This window comes from Phascolarctos cinereus, unplaced genomic scaffold (genome assembly GCF_003287225.1).
Source record: "Phascolarctos cinereus isolate Bilbo 61053 unplaced genomic scaffold, phaCin_HiC Scaffold_2;HRSCAF=192, whole genome shotgun sequence".
Taxonomy (NCBI): Eukaryota; Metazoa; Chordata; class Mammalia; order Diprotodontia; family Phascolarctidae; genus Phascolarctos; species Phascolarctos cinereus.
In genome coordinates this window covers 312,540,590-312,565,002 of record NW_027555625.1, presented here as the reverse complement: position 1 = coordinate 312,565,002, position 24,413 = coordinate 312,540,590, and the positions used below count along the sequence as shown (strand labels likewise).

Below are 24,413 nucleotides of genomic sequence, written 5' to 3'. Positions count from 1 at the left end.
CCTTAGTGGCAGGGAGGAGCCAACCAAGGATTAAAGGCTGCTCACAGATAATCTACAAAATGGATAATTAAGGAGTGATCTTTTTAAGATAAATCCTTTAAAGATAAACACAAATGATCTCTTAAGGTCTCTATACAGTGGAAAGGGCACTGAACTGGGCATTAGGCTGGTTTAGCCATTGACCAGTTGTGTGACTGTGGCTAATTTGTTCCTCTTTGCAGGGCCTCAGTCCTTCATTTAGATTAAATCATCTGTAATATCTGTTTTAGCATTGGTACTTTATGATCTGACATTCCTTCTAGTGCTAGTGTGGATGACTTTTGAGGTCCCTTCCAGATTTTATGATTCTATGAAATGTTTTCAGAAAAGAAACCAAGAATTAAATAATTAAAATACAGAACAGGAAAAAGGCAATTTGAAGTTGAGAGATTTGGGGGCACAATGACCAGGGAGAGCAATAGCCATCCATTGTGATCCTTGGGCTATAGAACAGTAGAACCAGAAAAAACCTCATTTATTTTGAGTTTGAAGAAAGAAAGCTAGACTGCTAGTAGAGCAAGATGGAATTACCAAATGAAATGAGACTTTTGAGGGTACCTGATTAGAGGGAAAGCTGTGCCTGGAAAGAGCTGAACTCTGTAGCCATATAGAGTACTATCGTTTGTCTCTGAAAGGTGGCGCTCTGCACTCTAAACAGCCAGTCATATGTGATATTGTTGATAAGTAGATACTGAGAAGAGGGCAAGAAAGGGCCAGAGAAGTCTTTCCAAAACCACAGCCACTAAAAAAAAGTCCTTAAATAGTGAAATTCATCTGGAGGAACAAAAGGTCAAGAATCTCAAGGGAAACAATGAAAAAAAAAAGTGGGAAGGAAGGGGGCCTAGCAGAATCAGATCTTAAACCATATTACAAAGCAGTTATCATCAGAACTATTTGGTACTGGCCAAAAAATAGAGAAGTCAATCTGTGGAACAATTAAAAGCAAATGAACCTAGGAGGTTCGTGTTTGATAAACCCAAAGATACCAACTACTGGGCTAAGAACTCACTATTCGACAAAAACTGCTAGGAAAACTGGAAAGCAGTATGGCAGAAACTAGGTCTAGACCAACATGTTACACTTTATACTAAGATAAGCTCCAAATGGATACATGACCCAGTAATACAGGATAACATCCTAAACAGATTTAAAAAGCAAGGAATTAATTACTTTTCAGTACATTTCAGATCAATGAATGTACAGGAAGAATTCATGACCAAATGAGGGATAGAGTACAATTAAAAAGTTTTTGTACAAACAAAACCAATGAACCTAAAATTATAAGAGAGGTAGATAATTGGAGGGGAAATCTTTGTAGCAAGTTTGTCTGATAAGGGTCTCTTATTTTACAGATTTTATCTGCCTAAGTAGACTGTAAATTTAGTAACAGCAGGAACCATTGTCTTATTCATCTTTATATTCCTGACAGTTCCCAGTATAGGGGCTTATGAAGAATAAGTACTCCATAAATGTTTGTTAAATGATTGAAATATATATACATATATACATATACATATACATATACATATACATATACTATATAAAGATTGGGCCTGGTGGTCTTGAGACCACCATTACAGTCTCCCCTTAAGGGAGGCTGTAGCTTACAGAATTTATGCATGGAAACCATTGTTATAAGATTATGCCCAATGGTCTTGAGGCCATCATGATGGTCTCCTCTTAAGAGAAGCTACAAAGGGGGCAACTAGGAGGCGCAGTAGATAGAACTCCAGCCTTGGAGTCAGGAAGACCTGAGTTCAAATCTAGCCTCAGACACATGACATTTACTAGCTGTGTGACCCTGGGCAAGTCACTTAACCCTGATTGCCTCACCAAAAAAAAAGATGCTATAAGCTCATAGAACATACTCATGGAAAAATACTAACAACAATATTTTTTGAAGGTTAGCACACCCGTGTGCCCCAAATAATATTTTGCCTACCACCAGCTTGTTTTTTTTCTCCTTGATAATAAACCCCAAAATATTTTTCCCTGACCTCTGATATGCATACTGACCAGCTCCAGGGGGGAGGGACACCCAAAATCAGAGTATAAGAACCCCACTCTAAGAAGAGCACTTTGAAGTAACCCTTCCCTCCAGCAGGCACATACCTTCACACTGGAGCACCCCCTTCCTGCTGAATGAACCTGTGTCTCTGGGATTCCCAATGCAGTACAACCCTTATGTGAGATATTCTCTATGTTGGTGTATATGCCTTTGAAAGCCTTAAGAACTCTGATCAACATAACAATCAACCACAATCCCAAAGGATTGATAACAAAGTATGCTACCCACCTCCTGATACAGAGGTGATGGACTCAGTGCCTATATAAATACATACATACATATATATATATTATATATATATAATATATATATATAATATATAAATATATATATATATATATATATATATATATATATATATTTGTAAACAAGGCCAATGTGGGAATTTGTTTTGCTTGACTATACAGATTTGTTCCAAGGGTTTTATTTTTCTTTATCTTTTCCAATGGAAGAGAAAATAATTTTGCTAACTGAAAAAAAAATTAAACCAAATGTTAAAAAGACAAAGAAGAAAGGGCCCTATAGTTCTTTGGGTAATGGGGATAGAAGTGACCAGCATTAAATGCTAGGAGCTCACTGTTTGGAATGCCCCTGGAATTTTGCCACAGCCTTTCAATGGGATAGAGAGACAGCTGAGTTCAGGGGAAACAGCTTGTTCAGTTGTTTTAGTTATCTCTAACTCTTCATGACCCTATGGAGTTATCTTGACAAAGATACTGGCGTGGTTTGCCATTTTTTTCTCCAGCTCATTTTACAGATGAGGAAACAGAGGCAACCAGCATTAAGTGACTTGCCCACATAACCAGTAAGTGTCTGAGGCCAGATTTGAACACATGAAGATGAGTCTTCCTGACTCCAGGCCCAGAAACTCTATCCGCTATGCCACCTAGCTGCCCTGTTTTACAGATGAGGATCCCTATTACAGATCCCTATTTTACAGATGCAGAAACTGAGGCAAACAGAGGTTAAGTAGAAGGAGCACAAGGCTTAAAGACAGAGGACCATGGTTGTAATCCCAGCTGTGTCACTTACTGGCTGCGTAACTGGGCAAATCCTCTTACCCCTCTGAACCTCAGCTTCCTCTGATGTCCCCAGTCTTTAAGTACTATATAAAGGTGAATCTTTATAAAAGAGGTTGGGCTTGTAGACCTAGTCCTGTCAAAGAGGTAAGCATTCAGGATGGCTTTGGTTGTCATGGGCCTCCTGGAAACAAGGCTAAAACCAAGCTTCCTCTCTGCTGTCTGCAATAAAGGAAGCACAGCAACCTCTTTTATGTCAATATACTCCAAAGCTGCATTTACCCCCGATGAGCTAGAGAGATTCAAGGAGGAACAGTGCTGTGTCCTGGGAAGAACGTAAGATGTAGGAGTCAGACTCGGGTGCCAGTCCTGCTTCTGGGGCTTTGCATGAATCAGCTGTCCTCTCTGGGCCTCAGTTCCTTCCTCCATACATGAAAGGTTTGGATCAGATGATCTCTAAGGTTCTTTCCAGGACTGACAGCATATGTTGCTGAGGTCATGTTTTCAAGCAGGAAGGATGCAAGGAGATAGTCTGGAGTTCTTCTGAGTGTATTCTTCCCCTCTGGGTCTGGCACGCATCCTCAAATGACTGACACAGCTTGATGGTGACTAAACAGGAACCTTCCCTGGAAGGGCTGCAAGGAAAAGGCCCCACCAGATGTTTATTGTTCCTCCAGCTGTAGCACCATCTTCATGATTGTAAAAAGTAGAAGTTGGGCTCCTTTGGAAATCACAACTGCTGGCATAATGGGTCCCTGTAGGAGAAAGAACAGTTTCCAGGGAGAAGTTAAAAGCAAATGCCACCGGATGGTTTGAAGCAGTCATCGGAGCTGGTACTGTGCTGTTAACTAGAGAGCCTCTTCCTTCCTAGAACTGGACTCTGCTCTCTGGCTCCAGAACAGTGCTCCTTTAAACTCAGGCTTCTGGCTGTCTATGGATCTCTTGTCTCCATCTTCTACCCCATTAACTCTCAAATCCTGGGTATTTCTATGCCAAAGCTGCCAAGCATTGCTGAAGAAAATCTCAAAATTGTCTTTATGGTATAAATTTGTGTTATCTAACTTCAACTGGACCCTCACCACTCCATGGCAAACCTTTTACCCATCTCTTATTGATTCTTTTTCATATCCCCCAGGGTGGTTATTTCAAGCCTTCTTCTTCTTCAGGACTCCAAGTCCATTCTCCCTACCACTAGCTGCTCTCAGTGGATGATTTGTACTCCTGCTTTACTTAGAAGATTGAGGTTATCCCACACTAACCCCCTCCAAACACTTCCATTCTTCTAACCTTCAGTGTCCTCACTAATCCTGTCCTTCTTCCAGTCTCAAAGGAAAAGCTATCCTCCTCCTTGCTAAAGCTAAAACCATACACTCCATTCTGCCTTGAAATCTTGCTCTATCAAACACTTCCACCCTATGTCATCCATCTTTAGTATTTCCCTCTTTACTGGCCTTCCCCTTCTCAAGCTACAAACATGCTTGGGTCTCCTCTTTGTTGTTGTTTAGCTATGTCTGACTCTTCGTGATCCCTTTGAGGTTTTCTTGGCAAAGATATTAGAGTGGTTTGTCATTTTCTTCTTCTAACTCATTTTACAGAGGAGGAAACTGAGGCAAACAGGGTGAAATGACTTGCCCAGGGTCAAACAGCCAGTGAGTATCTGAGGCCAGATTGAACTCATGAAGATGAGTCTTCCTGATTCCAGCTCTGTGCACCATTGAGCCACCTATCTGGGTCTCCTCTAGCCTTAAACAAGGCTTTTTCTTATCTTGTCACCCTTTTGATTCATTGCCTCCCTCCTCCCCTTTACTACCAAATTCCTCCACTTCCTCAACACTCCCTCCTCAACCCCCTGGAATCTGGCTTCTATCCCTCCACTATGTTGAAACTATCCTCTCCTTATCACCCAGTTTAATGGGTACTTTTTCCTGTTTTCATCTTTGACCTTTGGGCAGCCACTGTTACTGTGGACTGCACCATCCTTCTTGATACAAATTGCCTGCTAGCCATTTCTCAAACTCAACAATCCATCTCCTATCTCCATTCCTTTGTACAGACTTGGGAATATCACGTGCCTGGAATGTGCTGCCTCCTCCAAGAATCCCTAGCTTCCTTCAAGGTTCAGCTCAGATCCTACCTCCTACTCAAACCCTAAATGGAATCTTGTTAAATGCTCTCTCCCCTTTCCACACTATCTGGTATTTACCTATCTGTACACCTAATCTATCATCCCAGTGGAAATGTAAGCTCCTTGAGAGTTCTTCCTTTTTTTTTTTTGTTTATATTCCCATGCCTATCTTTTAATCTCTTATTTCCCCTTCTCTGTCTCTTTTTCTGGCTCCTCACTTTCCTCCTGACTGTTAAAGGCAAGTATCTCCCGAGACTGTATTCTGGGCCCTCTTCTCTTTTCTGTCTATACTGTTTTTCTTGGTGATTTTATCCACTTCTACTTTAATTGTAACCTTTATACAGATGACTTCCAAATCTATAATACCTCCCTGAAGCTCCAATCCAACATTGGTGCGCTGGATAGAACACTGAACTTAAAGTCAGGAAGAGCTGAATTCAAATCCAGCCTCAGACACTTATTAGCTGTGTGACCCTGGGCGAGTCACTCAACATCTGTTTGCCTCAGGTTCCTCAACTGTAAAATAGGGATGACAATAACACCTATGTCCCAGGGTTGTTGTGAGGATCAAATGAGATAATATTTGCAAAATGCTGATTACAATGCTTAATTAAGTGCTTAATATTAAGTAAGTGCTTAATAAATGCTTGTTTCTTTCCTACATTCCTTCAACTGGATAGCTCCCACCTGGATGTTCCATTGGCATCCAAGAATGGAAACTCAATGGGACCAAGTATAAACACATCATCTCCATCTCCCAAACTTGCCCCTCCCCCAATTTCTCTGCTGTTCACAAAGGGCCCCCACCCCTGAAGTCATCCAGGCTTCTAACTTTAAAGTCATCTTTGACCCCTCCCATTCTCTTACTAATTCTCAACATCCTCTCTCATCCTGTTTTCCTTTCCTCCAGGTTTAGAGAATGTGGTGGTCCTTGGATCCAAACAGATGCCAAATTCTCTCATTTTTCTCTCTACCAAATATTTTGAATCAAGTCTCTCCTTTCATTTCACACTACAATAACCTCTTCCCCCCCTTTTGGCTCCTAGACTACTGTAACTGCCTCCAACTGGTCTTCCTGCTTTCGGTCTCTTCCCACACCATGTTGACCTCCATTCAGTTGCCCAAGTGGTCTTCCACTCCCTCTACTATAATCCTGTCACAGCTCTAATCAGAAATCTTTAAGGGTTACCCCTGTAGCCTCCTGAATGAAGGAGGAACTTTTAATCTTGGTATTCAAGACCCTTTACGATTTGACTTCAATTAACCTTTTCAACCTAGCCCCAGTACTCCTTTTCACATATTCTAAATTCAGACTGGAGTACTTTACATCCCGTTTTAGTACTGTCCTCTCCCATCTCTTTTGCCCACATCATATTCCATGCCTGGAATGGATTCCTCCTACCTATCTCAATTAAAAATAATTTTTTTTCAACACTCAATTCAGATGCCAATTCAATGAAGGCTTTCTCTGATGTCCTTGTTCTTCCTCTCCACTGAGATGGAAGTATTCTCTCCCTCTTCCAATTCCTCATAGTGTATCTGGGCCTCCGACACTTGATCTTACTCTCTCCTGTATCATTACTATTTGTATACTTGTCTTTCCCCAGATGATAAGCCCCTTCAGGAGAGCTTTGAGAATACAGGATCATTAGGGGAAGCTAGGTGGTGCAGTGGATAGAGTACCAGCCCTGAAGTCAGGAGGACCTGAGTTCAAATCCAGCCTCAGACCAAACACTTGACACTTACTAGCTGTGTGACCCTGGGCAAGTCACTTAACCCCAATTGCCTAAGGAAAAAAAAAGAAGAAAAATACAGGATCATAGAAGCCAAGGAAAGAGTACATATTATATCTCTTTGTGTTTCCAGTGTTGAGCATAGGGTCCTGTACATAAATGACAATTAATAAATGTTTGTTGATTGAATGAATGGAGGAATAAGTTGGCTACTGTCCTGATGCCTGGTGGAAAACTTCCTCCTAAGTGCTTCCCCTAAAGAAGATTGCAAAGTCTGCCTACTTTGGGAAGCCCTCTGGGATTTCTCAGTTCATATTGCTCTTTCTTTCTTCTCCAAACTCTCATGTTAGTATCACCCAACCCAGAAGTGAATTACATGTTCTCTCCAGAACGGCAACTATTTATTGCATATGTGATGAGATAGTGTGGTGCAGAATAAAGAGCTCTAGCTTTGGAATTAGTAGACCCATATTTAAGACCTGACTCTGCTATTTACTAGCCATATGACCTTGGACAGGTTATTTCCTGTTTCCAGACCTCAGTTAAACCACTATACCATTTGTGCCTAAATGGGACCAGACCCTTCCTTCCCTTTTACAGAGAGCCATAGGGACTCACTTGGCTGCCTCCATCTTTGCTCTGATCTCCTTCCTCTTTCCCTCATCAATGGGGTAGAAGCAGAAGATAGTCAGGCCGATGATTAACAAGGTGATAGGAACGGGGGCCATGAGCACTCGGAGAATCAGTTTGACCATAGGATTTGGCTCACAATTCCCAGCTTGGTAGCCTGCAAAGCTAAATACGCAGTGGACAGTTATGGATATTATACCCAAGGCCATCCCTGTAGATCAACTACCATGCTATCTGCTGCATGGCAATAATTTGGGGGTGGGGGAGGAGGAAGTGGCCAAAATCAGAACTCATATTAACCCTTTCTTCCCCACCCCCTCCACCAAAACAGGACTCCCACATCCCAGCATTTTCCTAAAGCCCTTCTCACCTCCATGCCACCTCTGTCTACATTCTCTCTTTGGTGACATCATCTCTCTTTATTTTCCCACTCAAGGTCACCCTAGATGATCATTTTGAATTGTTGCCATCAGGATAAAAACATACAGTGTGGCTTGGGCCAGACCTTGTAACCTTTAGGACCAGCCTAGATCTTACCTTCCCCAAGGAACATCCATGGGTCCTGAAATTCCCTTAGGGACACCTCAACCCCTGATAACCCCTGGTGACAGGCCTAGACCTTTTATGTCCACAGTAATAACCTCCCAGGGCCATCATTGGGAAAGCTTAAACCTCTTATTTCTTCTAGGAACGCCCCAGGTCTTTCATCCATTATACGGAAAGCCCTAACACCTCTCACCCAAAGTCACAAGTGAATTGGTAAATCCCCTTACAAGAGTTAACTGAGGTCTGTCAACTGAATGTAGCCAACTACCTGGGTGAGGAGGAGGAGAATGCCAACATAGCTGCTTCACAGGGAGAACCAAAAGTGCCCTTGTTAAACCAGCCACAAGCAAGAAGAGTAAAGGAAGCCCTACTGTAAGCTCATGGTAGAGATCCCCAGGGCCAGGCCGCCTCCAAACTTGTTGACGAAGATGTAGAAAGAGTAGAAGAATGCTTCCAGGTTCTGGCAGCTGGGGTACTTTAGCTGGAAATCATCCATAGCATCAGGGAGCATGGACCTACAGAAGGAAAGGCAAAGACTGGAAGCAGTGGAGACGACTTGCTTGCTAGGCAGGGTGACTTACTAGCAGGTTATTTCCCTTCTCTGGGTCTCAGTTTAATCCACTTCAAAATGAGGTTAGAACAGATGAGTTCCAAGATCCTTTCTCACTCTAAATCCTATGATAACTGCCCAACTGTCCTACATTTTTGACCCAGGCAGTGCCAAAGAAGTTTGGCAAACCAGACCATCCTTCCCTGCCCCCTGCCCTCAAAGGCAGTGTGCTTTCATGGAAAAAATGGAAGATTAGGACGTTGGCACACATTGTTGATATACTCTCACATTTCACTTTCCTTTGTCTGTTTCCTCACTTGTAAACTATTACTTAGAATTGTGTAGTGTTGGCAATGGATGGAACCCCAGAGATCACCTCTTTTGACCCCTTCCTCTTACAGATGAGAAAACTATGTCTCAGAGGAGGGTCACAAAGAGGTTCAATGGCAACGCCAGAACCCAAAGCCAGATCTCCTGATTTTCAGGTCAGGGCCTACTCTGGCTTATGTTAGGAGGTAAGCAGCAGCCTTAATTTAGTAAGACAGCAGTGCTAGAGTGATGAAGGTCTCTTAGTAGCAATAAGTGTTTCCATGGTAATAGTCCCTTCCCAGACTTCCTTCCTCTCTCCAGGCCCCAAGTGTACTTCCCTTGTCTTAAGATGTCAGAACTGGTTAGACTTACTACTGGTAGAGATAGCTCTGAGACATGACTCCCAAAGGTCAATTAGTAGGGAATCCTTCCCAATATATCCCATTCCCACCCTATATAACAAGGTATTTTTGTGTTGCCAAAGCTGAGGCCAGTCACTTGACATCCTTGGGCCTCAGTTTCCTCCTCTTAAAAATGAGGGTGTCAGCCTAGACCAGTAGTTCTTAATATTTTCAAATCCCTTTGGCAATCTGGTGAGGTCTGAGAAGGAGTCTTCCTTCTCAGAATAATGTTTTAAATGCATAAAGTAAAATACATAGGATTACAAATACCAATTATGTTAAGATACAGTTATCAAAATTTTTGAAAAACAAGTTCATGGACCCCAGATAAAGAATCCATGGTCCAGATGATCTCTAAAGTCTCTTCTAGTCCAGTGTTCAATGTTCTAGGGTCTCTTCCAACTCCGGTCTTCTGTTTTATGTTCTTAAAGCCCTCTTCACCTCTAATGTTTTGTGACCCCAGAATATTTTCACTTCAATTTCCATGAATTCTTCCTCAATCCAGCCCTGATCCTGACTCTGTGGTACAAAAGTCTCCTTTCCGCCTACCTCCCCACTCCCATCTCCTTGTGAAGACCTGGAACAGTCTTAGCAGGAGCCCATACTCACCATGGCAACAAGAAGAGCACGGCTGTGCTGCAGCCCACCAGGATCATGGTGAGAGCAAAGGTGAGGAAGTTGTTTGTCACTTGGACGAAAATAATGAAGGCTGGGATGATGAGCTGGAGATAAAGTCAGTAGAGTAGGGCAGAGTGAGATGGAAGGCAGCAAAGGGGGAGCTCAGAGGCATAGCACTACTGAAAATGGGGGGAAGGGGGTAGAACTGTGTCCTTTTCTCTCCTCTGCCACCAGGTTTGATCTCAGGCAAACTACCTGGCAGGCAGTGTAGAACAATGGAAAGGGCTGTCCATCTAGAGGCAGAGGTTCTGGGTTGGAATCCCAGCTCTGTTTGTTGCTTACTTCCTAGCTGACTTCTCTTGGCTTCAATCTCTTCCGCTGTAAAATAAGGAGGTTGAACTACATGATCTTCTGGCTCTAAATCTACAGTCCTATAATGTCCAAGGTCCCTTTCTGATCAGAAGGCTTGGGTTTGAATCCAGGTCCTGACATTTTGTTTGCGATCAATCCTTTTGCCATTCATTTGCTCACCTCTGAGCGTCAGTATCCTCATTTGTAGAACACAAATAATACTGTATGGCCTACCTGCTCCTCAGGGGTTTTATGGGGAGCGAGTTTTTCAAATTCTTTTTTTTTTAATTTTATTTTTATTTTTATTTATTTTTATTTTTTTTAAATATAAATTTATTTATTTTTAGTTTTCAATATTCACTTCCACAAGTTTTTGAGTTCCAAATTTCTCACCCCTCCCCCCACCCCATGATGGCATGCATTCTGAATACCCCTTCCCCTGGTCTGCCTTCTTTTCTATCTCTCCCCCCTCCCTTCTCTTATCCCCTTCCCCTTCTATTTTCCTGTAGAGCAGGATAGACTTCTGTACCCCATTTCCTGTATTTCTTATTTCCCAGTTGCATGTGAAAACATTTTTTTTAAAACATGTGTTTTTAAAACTTTGAGTTCCAAATTTCCTCCCTTCCTCCACCCTCATTGAAAAGGCAAGCAACTCAATATAGGTTGTACTCAAATTCTAAAGTACTACCAAGACTACTGGGTGACACAGTTGATAGAAATCTGGGCCTTGAGTGAGGAAGACCTGAGTTCAAATCCAGCCTCAGACACTAGCTATGTGAACCCTAGGCCAGGTAAATCATTTAACCTAGGCTTGCCTCTGTTTCCTCACCTGTAAAATGGGAATAATAATAACACTTACCTCCCAGAGTGGTTGGGAAGATAAAATTAAATAGTATAAAGCACTTTGTAAACCTTAGAGTGCTGTATAAATGCTAGCCGTTAGTAGAGAGATGTGAGTTATTATAGCCCTTGCTCCTATAAGCTTGTTTCCTAAGCCAAGGTTTCTTCCTGTGACTAAAAGGAAAGGGAGAAGGTTCTTCTTGCTCTGTCACTTACTTGTGTGACTTTGGGCAGGTTGAAGAATCTAGACTAGATAATCCCTAAAGCTTCCTCTAGCACTGTTTTTCTATGCCTGTGAAACGGAAAGTGGCCATTCTCCCTACGGGAAGGATCCCGGAAGTAATAAGATTCCAGGAATGCAGGAGCCAAAGGACAGAGAGCCAGCTGAGTTTTGGTTCCTTCCCCACAATCTGCATCCCCCCCCCACCCCATTTCCCCTGCCTCCTTGCAGGGTATATGGAGTCTTGGCCAGAAGCATCACAGGAGAAGGTCAGCAGGCAAGGCCCCAGTGGAATTAAGAAAATTAGCCAGGAAAGCGTGGCAGACTTACTGAAAGCCCAACAAAAACTGTACTTTTCTTCCCAAACTTCACCAGGAACCATTGCCAGAATGGAATGGAGAGGGAGGCTACCACCTGAGGGAGGAAGCAGAATGAACAGAAATTAGTACTGGTGCTTAGGAACAGAACAGGAGGAGGTCAGAGCTGGAGTGGACCTTAGAAAATAGGTCGTCACAGATCAGGTCTGTGCTAGGATAATTTCTACAAGTGCCTCATTTGCCTAGAGGAGAAAAAAGGGATGGGAGACCAGCTCAGGCCTTAGCTGCCATGAAGCAATGCCTTCACACGTGTGTTTGGTCAGTCTTGGACACATGGGGGGAGGTTTGGGGAGGGAAGAAAGAAGGAGGAAAAGAAGGAGAAAAAGTTGTTTCAAATAATATAATAATGTTTCTAAGCAGGAGGAGAGAAGGGGATGGAGGAGTTGGAGGAGAAGGAGTTGGAGAAGATGAAATAGGAGGAGAAAGAGAAGGAGAAAGATGATAGTTGGTAAGCCATGGATGGTGATCCAGGGAAGTACTGGAAGAGAACCAGAAAAGAACCGTGTCACAAAAACACAGTAAGGTGAGGGGCTATTCCTTTATTCTTTGTGGGTTTATAGTAATAGAATATTTGAGATCTATGCAGCTATTTTACGAATGTTAGATTTGTATTAAACATATTAAAACATCATATTTAATAGTTAAAAAAAAGAAAAGAAAAGGAGGGGAGGACAAGAGTAAGGAATAGGAAGAGAGAAGGAAAAAAGAGAAAATAAAATGGAGACCAGTTAGGGCCCAAGTGACCCCTGGCCTAGGTGGCAAAGGTACCAGGGCTATACCAAGTTCTCTTCTTGAATTAGAAGGTGTCTGCTTTGAAAAACAAGAACCTGTAGTTCGTTCAAGGCCCAGCTCAAGTCCCATTTCCTCCAGGAAGTCTTCTCTGACTAACTCTGCTTCCCCCCAGACAAATACAAATAATACAAATTTGGTTCCAATAAGTACAGAAGAGGAGCGCAGAGTTCTCAGGGTTAGATGATGGAAAAATTATTTCCAGCAGGGAGATGGAAGATTGGGTGGGATGAAAATGGGGAAGGTTTCATGGAGAAGGCAGCATTAGAGCTGGGTCTTCAAGGATGGGTAGAAAGTAAATAGAATTTTTTTTAATGATGAGTAACAATATTAATAACCCATATTTCCATAGCACTTTAAAGTTTACAAAGCACTTTTCTGACAACAACCCTGTAGGGCAGGTTCTTGTACCATTATCTGTGTTTCATAATTGATGAAATTGAGGCCCAGAGAGAAACAGCTAATCCAGGTTCATGTATAACTAGTGTTGAAGCAAAGTTCAGAACCCAGGTCTCCTGAGGCCAGGTCCTGTGTACTTTCTTTGCCCCCTCTCTATTATGTAAATGTTGTACTTTTTAGAAATATATATGTTCAATACATTGGTTTCAGAGATGTCCTGCTTGACTATATCTTCCTTTGAACTTCTTTCTGTTCTCAGAATTTAAAAGAATGTTTCAGTGATACTCTTCTTTTTTCTTTTTTCTGGCATCACTATCACTATTCCCTATCTCCCCTTCCAACACCCCCCCCCGCCAAAACCAAAACCAAACCAACCTCTCTTACAATAAATAAGCACAAGTCAAGCAAAAGAAAATTTTAAACATATTGGCCATGTCCATAAACATATATCTCATTCTGCACCTCTACTCACGTCTCCTGTTAGGATATTATATCATTCATCTTCTGGATTCATAATTGGTCATTTCATTGATCATTGTTCTTAAATCTTTCAAAGTAGTTTTTTTCTTTATAATGTTGTATAAATCGTTCTCCTGGCTCTACTCACTTCATTCTGTATTACTTCATGCAAGTCTTCCAGAGTTCCTCTAAATCTATCACTTTTGTAATATCTTAGGGCACAATAATATTCCATTATATTCATGGACCATAATTTATCCACCTAGTCCCAAATTGATAGGCACCCTTCCAGTTTCCAGTTCTTTGCTACAATGGAAGGAACTGCTAGAAATATAAATATATAAACACACCCACACATATACATATATCACTGATGGGTCCTTATCACCTTCCTTTTATCTCCTTGGGGTATATGTTTAGTAATGGTATTACTAGGTCAAAGGGTATAGACATTTTGGTGACTTTTGAGGCATAGTTTCAAATTGCTTTTTGGAAGGCTGGAGCAACCCACAGTTCCATAAACAGTACATTAATCTGCCTGATTTCCTACATCCTCTTCAACAACTGTCACTTTCCTTTTTTGTCATCTTTGAAAATCTTATGGGTGTGAAGTGGAAACTCAGAGTTGTTTTAATTTTCATATCTATAAGGTGTCAGGATCACAGAAAGAATTTAGCAGGATTCCTTCTATGTCTATTTTTACAGTTTATGCAATATTGAAATTAATTGCTCTTTGAATATTTGATAGAATTTGCTCTTAAATCCAACGGTGCTGGGGTTTTCTCTTTAGGAGCTCGTTTATGGCTCGTCCAACTTTTTGAAAACTGACATTGAACTACTTAAAGTCTCTACTTCTTATTCTGTTAATCTGGATATTTTATGTGTTTGTAAATATTTCTACACTTTATTTATCAATTTTGTTAGCAATTAATATGGAAAATAGTTACTAATTATTTCCTCTATTTCTTTTTTTTATGAATCTCCTTTTTTTTTGTTTTTGATATGTGTGATTTGGTTTTCTGCTCTCTTTAAAAATCAGATCAGATTAGTACTTAACTTTTTATTAGCTTTTTTAAAAAGCTCCTAGTTTTATTTATTAAAGTTTTTTGCTTTCAACTTAATCTTTTTTCACTTTCAGAATTTTTAGTTATTTCAGTTTGTTGCTTTTTTTAGTTTTTTTCTTTTTAGTTGCATACCCAACTTGTTGCTCTGTTATTTCCCTCTTTTGTTGATAAAAAGCTTGTAGAGATAAATGTTTCCCTTAATGATTTTTTAGCTGCATCCTAAAAAATTTACCATGTTGCCTCATCATCATTTTCTTTGATGAAATTATCTATCGTTTCTATTATATTTTTTGACTCATTAATTCTTTAGCATGAAATAATTTAGTCTCCACTTAAATTTGAGTCTTTTCTTGAAAGGCTCTTTGTTGATTATGATTTTATTGCATTATAGTCAGTAGATGTTATATTTATATTTTTTGCTTTTGTGAATTTGTTTATGAAGTTTGTATGCCCTAGCACATGGTGGCATACAGAATTGAGAAATATGTGTATTCCTATTGTTCTTGTTCAGTAATTTTCAGAGATCTATAATTTCTAAAGTTCTATTAAGGTTCTTAACTTCTATCTTGGTTTTTTTTTTGTTAGATTTATCTAAGTTTCAAAGGTTACACTGGTGTCCCCAACTGTTATAGTTTTGCTGGCTATTTCTCCCTGTAACTTAATTAGCTTTTTACCTAAGGACTTAGATGCTATGATATTCAGTGCATGTATTTTAAATGTTGATATTATGTATTTGTATATAGTGCCTTTAGGCATTATGGAATTTCTTTATTTTAACAATGTGTATTTTTATTGTTGTCTTGTCTAAGATCATAATTGCTATTCCTGGGTGTTTTTTTCCCTCCCTGGCACATATTAACTTCTGCTCCAGCTCCTCTTTAATCCTGTGTGAATGTTTCAAGTGTTTTTTGCATAAAAATCATATTGTTGGATTTTGCTTTCTAAACTTATTCTATCCCCTTCCATTTTATGGATGAGATCATCCCATTCACGTTCATGGTTATGACTGTAAATTGTATATTTCTCTTTATCACATCATCTTATTTTTTCCCCTCTTTTGCCCCTTCACTCCTCTTTACAAAGACAGTGATGAAAGAGAAGGAATATGATCAACACTAATGATCTGTAATTGAAGAGATCTGCTGCCTTACTTGCACCTGTCTTTTCTTCCTCTTGCCTAGACTCTGATAACTAATTCTTTCCCTGCCTTTTAATCCCCTTTTTATGATCAGAACACCAGTATTTAAGTTTATTTTGCTTGTGGCTATTCCTTCTTTGACTCTACCCTCTTCCATATGTTGCAATCTCCCCTTCCTTATCTCTCTGTCTTTGTTCATTTCTCTCTGTGTGTCTTTATATCTATTGGTTTAGCTCTTCTTTATCTGGCTTAAATGAGCATTAAAGTCATGTGATGCCCACTTTCCCCACCCCCTTCCTCCACGTTTGTATATTCTTCTCAAGAATCCTAATTATAAGAAAGAGAAAGTTCTATTCCCCTTTTCCTCATTTCTTCCCTAGTATATTCCCATTTCCCTCCCTTTTTTCTCCTCTCTTAAGACCATCAAAACAGAACACAACCACTTCTGGGCCACCTGTCTTATTTAACTCCCAGTGAAGCTATGGGGTTCTGAAAGAACACTTGTGTCTATCTGTCCTATTAGAATGTAAGCATTTCATCATCATTTAGCCCCCTTTTAATTACTCATATATTTACCTCCCTAGGTTTCTCTTGAATCCTGTGTTTGCATTTCAAAGTATCTACGTAGCTCTAGTCTTTTCATCAGGAATGCCTGAAAATTTCCTGCTCTATTAAAACTCTTCCCCTCCACTTTTAGAATTATATGCAGTCTTATGTCAGATTCCACCCCATTCTGTACTCCTAGATGGGATGATGAGGCCCTGTTTGATCTTGACTTCAGTTACCTGGGCTCCTACCACTAGCTTCTTCTGTTTTTCCCAGTATGCCTGTGCACAGAATACTGGCAAGCTTCAGGCCCCTTGGGATCATCTGTGTTCAGAATGCAGAGGTTTTCAGGACCCTCTAGAACATCATCAGATTGCTGTACACTTCCAGCTTTCCAGGGAGTCACAGTCAGAGGTCTGTGGGTTTCTGACCCCCTTGGCATTTCCCTGTTCAAGCATTCCAGGCTTTCTGTCCTCTGGTACAGAGGATTTACAGACTTCAAGACTCTCTGGGATATCTAGTCAGAGGGAGCTTCTATGGGCTTTTGCACCCACCCCCTCTTTTGCCACATCATGGTCTGAGTTCTGCCTTATTTGTCCCTGATCCACAGTACAGTAATGCAGGATTCAGAGGCACCTTGGACTTCTTCATCTACTCATTCTAGGCTTCTTGCCCCCTGAGTAAAGAGTGCTGCAGGCTTCAGATACAAGGGCTGTCTTACTACTATTAGATTTGTCTTCCTTGTGCTTTGCACACAGTAAGCACTTAATAAATGCTTTCTTGTTCATTCCAGTGCCTCTGGAATGTCTCTGGTCAGAGTGTCTGTGAGTTTCCAGGTTGTCTACTCATTAGGGTTGGTTTCCCTGGTGGAGGGCTGCTAAGGCTTTTGGCTGTCTTGTTATATAGTTCAGGGTTGGGTGAAGGCACTTACTGTAGTTTCTTTTTGGATTTCTTGATCATTATTCAGTCTTGTTCTATTTTTACGCCTTTGCTGGAGATGCAGGAGAGCCAGGATGCTGTATGACCTTTCCCATAGCCATATAAACTGGAATTGTCCAGTACACTTTCAAAGACCACACTGCTTCTCTAATGTACCAAAAGTGCTTTGACAACTTTAAAGTGAAATATAAATGTCAATTGTCATTACACCCCCGAGAGCTCCCAGGAACGACTGAGAGTAGGTCCTTTGAGAGCATGTGAATCTCTTTCTCAGCTCAGACCCTTCTGGAAATCCCTAGCTGGGATCCAGGCAATGAGGGATTAGGCCCACCCAGCTTCTCCCCCAAATGACAAAACTTTGTACCAGTAGGATGAGCACCAGGTACTGGAAGTTCCCAGCGAGACCAGCAGCATGGGTGCAGAAGAAAGCAAAGATCCCCTGGGCCATCTGTGGGAGAGAAGGGAGACTGTCTTCAGGCAGATCCAGTTGCTTCCAGGGCTAGAGGGGCTGATGGGTGAAGTTAAGTGTGCAGAGTTGGCTGGCTCTCCTTCTCAAAGGATTCCTTGGAGTCTTTGAAGAGGAACTTAGAAACTGAGGTGGCAATATCATGTAGCAAAAAAGGCATAGTATTTGGACTTGGCATCCATGCCCATCTCTGCCATTTATAGCTGCTTAACCCTCAGCAAATCACCTCACCTCTCTGAGCTTCAGTTTCCCCAATTACAAATCAGAAAAGAAAACATGCTACCTGGTAAGATTGTTATAAGGAAAGTACTTCATTAACCTTAAATTGCTATATAAATATTAGTTTTTATCAACATCTCGTCCAGTCCCTCATTTTATAGAAGTCATTTGTCAATAGTGACAAAGTGAATTATTGGCTTAGCTAGGCACAGAACTCAGATCTTCTGGGCTTTTCCCATCATTATACGATGAAATCCAGCTGTGGCCTGGATAGGGTGGGAAGGGGCAGGCAGTAAAGCAGAACTGGGACCTAGGGTTCAGTTATAGTCCTCTGCATTCAAGATAGGATTTATAGATGTTAGACTCAAAAAACAATCTAGTCCAGCTCCCTCATCTTAAAGATGAGGAAATTGAGTCCCAGAGACATGTCAGTGACTTGACTAAGGTCAGAATGGTAGTAATTGCTAAAGCTGAGATTTGAACCTAGGTCTTCAGAGTTCAAACCCAATGCTATTGCATGATACCAAGCTATCTTTCAAATTCCCCCCACTCCTGGTTCAGTTAGAGTCAACCCTTCCTAATCCCTAAGACTCCCTGGAAGATCACTGTTCAGTCTCAGCAGATCTGTCCTTTTACCTGGAATGCCATGGAGACAAAGAGGAATCCACTTAGGAGGAGAGTATAGGGCCTATGCCCCATGACGATGAATAGGCTGTAAACAAATGGGAGTCTGGACTGGTCCAAAGTGCTGATTGGCCCTGCAATGGAAGGAATCAGGTAAGAGGGCTGACCCTGCTATGGGTTGGCCTTTGTACTCACAAGCACAGGCTGGCCCCTTGTAACCAGGCGGTTGCTAGCCTTTCTGATTGAGTTTACCTGGGAGCAGTCTGTTCCCCAGTTTTTTTCCTAAGCTATTTTTCTGGGCTTCTCCTTTGCTTGATCACACTCTGTCTTATATCATATTTCTTTGTCTATGTGTGGGTCATGACTCACCATTAGATTATAGGGTCTTTAAAGTTAGGGACTATGTCCTTTTTAATTTTTGTGTCTCCAGTGTTTGGCACTTAGGTTTTTTTTTTTATTGAATTGTAGAGTCTCCAAGGACTTCTCAACTAAAGTTCTTAAAAAGTGACAGAGGTGGGGAAAGAAAGAGAAGTCACCCAGTTAAGAGGCATGGGACCCAGAAGTCTGGGAGGGTGGTCAGAGGAGAAGGAGAAGATAGGAGCAAACAGCAAACAAGAGGGAAAGGAGCAGGAACTGGTGAGTGAGAAATTAGGTGAAGCTAGAATTTAACAGAGAAGGGAAGAAATCTTTAGAGTGAGAACCTAGGGATTGGCAATCCAGGAAGACAGGGGCCTCGAGAGCCATTCAGCTTGAGTTACAGTGGGAAACTAAAGAACCTTCCCCCAACTTTCCTACAGCTTTGAATCCACATTTCTTCTTTAGCCTGATTACATCTGACCTTGTATCATTTTGTTGTTGTTGTGCAGTCATGGCCAACTCTTCATGACCCCATATGGGGTTTTCTTGGCAAAGATACTGGAGTGGTTTTGCCATTTTCTTTTCCAGCTCGTTTTACAGATGAGGAAACTGAGGCACACAAGGTGAAGTGACTTGCCCAGGGTCAAACAGCTAGTGTCTGAGGTTAGATTTGAACTCAGGTCCACCTGACTCCACGCTGGTACTCTATCCACTGCGCCACCTCGCTGCCCCCTACCTGGTATCGTACTTATTTCTGTATCTGTTGATGGCTGTATTTAACTCCAGGCCTATGGCAGGGGCTATGTTCCTTTACTATCTTTTCCCCCTAACAATAAGCACAGGACCCTGCACACACCTGCCATTTGCTATTTTTTTTTTTTTGAGCAGCAATCGGGGTTAAGTGACTTGCCCTGGGCCCTACACACACCTGCCATTTACTATTTTTTTTTTTGGCTAGGCAGTCGGGGGTTAAGTGACTTGCCCAGGGTCACACAGCTAGTAAGTGTCAAGTGTCTGAGGCTGGATTTGAGCTCAGGTCCTCCTGACTCCAAGGCTGGGGCTCTACCCACTGTGCCACATCGCTGCCCCTTGCACCCACCATTTGATTGTTAGTTGTTGCCCTTTGTTCTCAAAGAGGACCAAAATGGCATCATTATGTTAGAGTCAAGGTACGGTGTGTCTGACTGTGGCTGATCAGAGCTTGGAATGCTCGTCACAGGTCCATCTGAACATTTGGGGTGGATTCTCTAAATTTATGCATCTCACATTTCTTCTGAGCTACTGCAATTTTGCTTTGCTCATAGAGCGCAGCACCTTCTCTGATGAGGGCACGCCATGCTGGGCAGCCTTTTGCAAGCAACTCCCATGTCATGCAATCAGTCTGAATGCCATTTGATAAAGGTTTGTTGAATTACATTGAATTCCCGCAAGTACACAGTTCCTGCCACAAGACCTTATCAGATGGTCAAGAGGCATTAGGGGTTCAACAGGAAAACCCCACACAAAACCGTGAACCCAGAGGCATAGTGATAGGGGGTTCTGGGCAAGACTTCCTCCTACCTCTCAACATCCCTGTTCACTGGCCCTGCATAGTTCTTCGGAATGTTTCCAGTCTTCTGTTGATTCACAGCTCCGGCCTCAGTTCCAGGGCCAGACTCCTCCCACATTCTACCCTCATGGACCTGTTTGGTTCTGGCTTCAATTACCTGGGACTCCCTGATGTGTCTGTGCTCAGAATGCCGGCAGGTTTCATGCACCCCTGGTTCAGCTATGTTCAAAGGAGCATTTTGGCCTTCAGGGTCCATTGGAGCATCTCATGGAGGGATTTCTACCCCTTTGGTTGAAGGTTTTGATTCCTATTAAAATGCAGACTTCCCTGGAAGGGGGTTCTTAGTTACCTATCACTATAAATAATTTAAGATTCTTTCTTGGGCATGCTTTTTGGAAGGAGAGGCAACCTATGGTTTGTGGAGCCTGGAGGAGAGGGAGCTTGGAGAGAAAAGGGGATTTGCCTAGGTGGGGAAAGTCGAGAAGCAAGGGGCAAATCTTGTCTGTTTCATAACTTGGGGCTCTGCCTGGGGGATCAGGCCAGGTTAGCCCAGCTGATGAGGCCTGGAGGTTCTGTGGTGCTCTAAAGCCCATGTCCTGTGGCATAAGGCAGGCAAATGAGATGTGGGAGGAAAGAACCTTGGATTGGGATCCAGGAAACTTAGGTTCTCATAGAATCACAGAAGGTCAGAAATAGGAGGGACCTTAGTGGTCATCTAATCCAGTTTCCCCATTTTGCCAAAGAGGAAAAGAAAGGATATGACTTGCCCATGGTCATACAATCAGGGTCCCACACCTTCCCTCTGGCCCTAACCAGACGTCCCCAGTGCTCTCACCATGCTGCTCCTTCACTCCAAGGACAAAGACTGCACAGGAGCAGCAGTAGAGGGACCCAATGACCATGGCTGCTGTCAGATAGGCCATTCGCTGCAGAATAGGAAGAGGCATCTGTCAGTTTGTACCCCTCACTGCTCTTGCAGGCACCAGGTTTATTCCTAACTCACATTTTTACTCATGCTGTACTCACCACCGGGGGTGCCTTCCACCATCTCCATTGTCATCTTTACAACCTGCCCATCCTTCAAGACCCTTCACATGCCACTGCTTCAAATATAGCCTTCCCTGACCACCAAACCCCAACATTTCTCCCTTCTCAGCCATCCACCAATCTTATCTGATCTTTCAATGGACAGATCCAATCTGACCTCTGAGAAGCTCAGGACAGGCAGGGTACCTAGAACCTGAAGTCCAAAGACCCGAGTCCTGCCTGTGACAAGGTGAAAGTCACTCCAGCTCCTATGAGCATCGGTTTCATTACCTGTAAAATGGGAATACTTGCACTAGTCTATAACGCACCAGCTACCATATATCATCAAGGAATCACTAAGAGTGAGAATAGGAAAACATCTTGGAATAATGACAGCACATTGAATGTTCAAATTATGAGGGTTCTTGGAATACAGAACCTCTGTCATAGATTAATTATGCCTCGGAACATAGCACATAGAAAATCAGAACTGGAAAACAAAACACAGAACTTGAGAGGTGGACATGTTCTTAGAACACAGAGCACCAGAGGCAGAAGGACTCTGAGAATGAAGAATACAGAACTGGAAAGGATCTTATCTCTATCTATCACAAACTTTTATAGATGTAGATCTAGATCTAGATCTGTTTTATAGATGAGGAAACTTAGGTCTAGAATAGGTAAGGAATTTTCTCCAACACAGGGAGCTGGGGTAACCTATGGACTCAAATCCAGGTCTTCTGACCCTTGGCTCAATATTCTTTCTACCTTCCCCTTCACCCACACTCAGCTTCTTTAATTACTTTCCCAGTGAATAAAAATAAGAATGATAATGGCTAAGATTTATGCCAAGCACTGTTAGGGACTTTACAATTATTATTTCATTTGTTCCTCAACAACCTTGGGAAGTAGCTGCTATTATTATCCCCATTTTACAGATGAGGAAACTGAGGCAAACAGCGGTTAAATGACTTGCCTCGGGTCACACAGCCCTGTGTGTATATTACTTCTCTAGCAAGAAAGTAAGCTCTCTCCAGGGCAGTGACTGAGTCTACTCCACTCTGGTGTCTCCCATATTATGATGAAGTACAAAGCTGGGCACAAAATGGGGGAAGCAAGAATTCGTCAGCACCTCTTGCTGACTACTCACTGTGGGTTTTTGTTTTGGATGTTTCTTTAAAATTTTGAATTTAACAAACACCAAATAAGAAGAACATTTCCAAAGACAAATGAGAACAGAAAAAGAGGGATTACACATGCAGTCATGAATCTGTACCACAGATGGCTTCCAAGTATAAAACAAATTCAACGTGTTATTTTCAAAGTTACCCTGCCTGGTCTTCCTACTGACCTTCCTTCTGTTCTTCTCTGTGCATTTAAAAATATGTTTTAATGGACCTTTTAAAAAATTACTTTTTCTTCCTTTTTTTTCATTTTGGCAACTGTACTGCTTACCCCCATGTACCCCCCTCCCCTCCCTCAACATGCAAACATTGAAAGAAAAACAAAACTCATATCAAAAAGGCATAGTCAAACAAAACACATTCCCACACTGGCTCTGCCTGAGAATATGTCTCATTCTGCACTCTGAGTCCATCTCGTTGTTGGGAGGTAGGTAACATGTACTCACTGTGTTTTCCAAGGTGTTGGTGAGTGGAGAGGTGCTGTTGCCCATGGTCTCATTAGACAGGGATCCATTGAGTCCCTGGCAGCTCAAGGTCATGCTGGCATGATATTTGCCCACAATCAGCCCCTGGAGGCTAGTGCCAATGAGGGTACTCAGGACCTCCATCCCCATCCCTGGGGGTGAGATACACCAGAGTTAATGGGACCCAAAAGAGAGCTTCCTTGGTTTATCAGCATCCCAACCCAGTCCCATTTAAGCAAATCTCCCCCTACACCCTTCTAAGTGAATGAGCCCCAGCCTTAGATCCTTACTAAACCTTCTGCTTGACCTTAGGGATTGTCTTATGAAGTCATGTGATTTACAGTTGGAAAAGACTTTTGCTATATCATCTAACTCCCACTTTCCAAATGAGAGAGGAAAGTAAGAACTGCCTCCCTGTTCCCTTACGGGCCAAGGCTCTCAGAGCATCCTCGAGGGAGGGAGGAACAGACGTATTCTCCAGAATGAAACAAGCAGGCTGTGGCAGAAGCACCTAGAGCTCAGACTGGCCGGCCTGGCATGGGGATGGGGACAGAGGGGCACTCACCTGAGAATCTGAAGATGGCTAAGAAATGGGTGTGTAAATGTAGCTGTGACAGGTAGTGTTAGAGGAGGAAGGAGGGAGAGAAAGCCAGAGAATCAGGAGCAGTGAGAGAAGGTGAGAAAGAGTAACCTAGTGACACCCTTACTTTACAGATGGGGAAGAGGAGGCCCAAGGTCACACAGGGATTTAGTGGCAAGGATGAGATTGGTGTCCATCCCCTGATGCAGTATCAGCAGTATGGACATGGACTTGGGTCCAGGACCAGATTTGACACTTAATCAGTTATGTGACTTTTGGCGAGTCACTTCCTTTCTCAGAGATTCAGGTTGTTGTTTTAATCTGTAAAACTGTCATGATAATTCTTGCTTTGTCTCTTTTCGAGGGCTATCCTGAGGATTAAATGAGGCATATGATTTCAAAGTATTTTGTGAATTGCAAAGTGCTATAAAAATGTGTGCTATTACTGTAAGATAAGGTATTATATGGTGATTATGGAGGCATGATGGATGGAGTGTTGTCTTGGAGGGAGGAAGATGTGGGTTCAAATCCTACCTCTGACACAGACTGGCCATATGACTCTGGGCAGGTCATTTGACTTCTAAGTGCTCCTAGTCAACCTCTCTCTTTAAAAACAAAACATTGTTATCTTTTGGTTTTCTATCACCTCTCTTTCTAAACAGGCGTCTCCTGCTCACTACCCAGAGAACCACTCCCCTGTAACAAAGACTGAAAAAGAGTCTAGCAGCATATGCTATAATTCACACCCATAGTCTCCCACCTCTGCACAGAATGAAGGGAGGCT

General features: G+C 42.2%; 1 protein-coding gene across 1 annotated transcript in view; it reads right to left on the bottom strand.

The window, feature by feature from the left end:
- Window positions 1-2,451: 2,451 nt before the first annotated feature.
- LOC110211382 (sodium-dependent lysophosphatidylcholine symporter 1-like) overlaps window positions 2,452-24,413 on the bottom strand; it is a 46,251-nt gene continuing 24,289 nt past the window's right edge. Inside the window, exons 6-14 of the mRNA XM_020990632.2 lie at window positions 23,032-23,201; window positions 21,211-21,301; window positions 18,482-18,603; window positions 17,525-17,608; window positions 11,780-11,863; window positions 10,030-10,142; window positions 8,532-8,675; window positions 7,603-7,779; window positions 2,452-3,881 (exon numbers count right to left, since the gene is read on the bottom strand). Coding sequence (XP_020846291.1) covers window positions 3,857-3,881; window positions 7,603-7,779; window positions 8,532-8,675; window positions 10,030-10,142; window positions 11,780-11,863; window positions 17,525-17,608; window positions 18,482-18,603; window positions 21,211-21,301; window positions 23,032-23,201 — 1,010 coding nt within the window. The 3' untranslated portion in view covers window positions 2,452-3,856. The remainder of the gene's footprint in view (window positions 3,882-7,602; window positions 7,780-8,531; window positions 8,676-10,029; window positions 10,143-11,779; window positions 11,864-17,524; window positions 17,609-18,481; window positions 18,604-21,210; window positions 21,302-23,031; window positions 23,202-24,413) is intronic.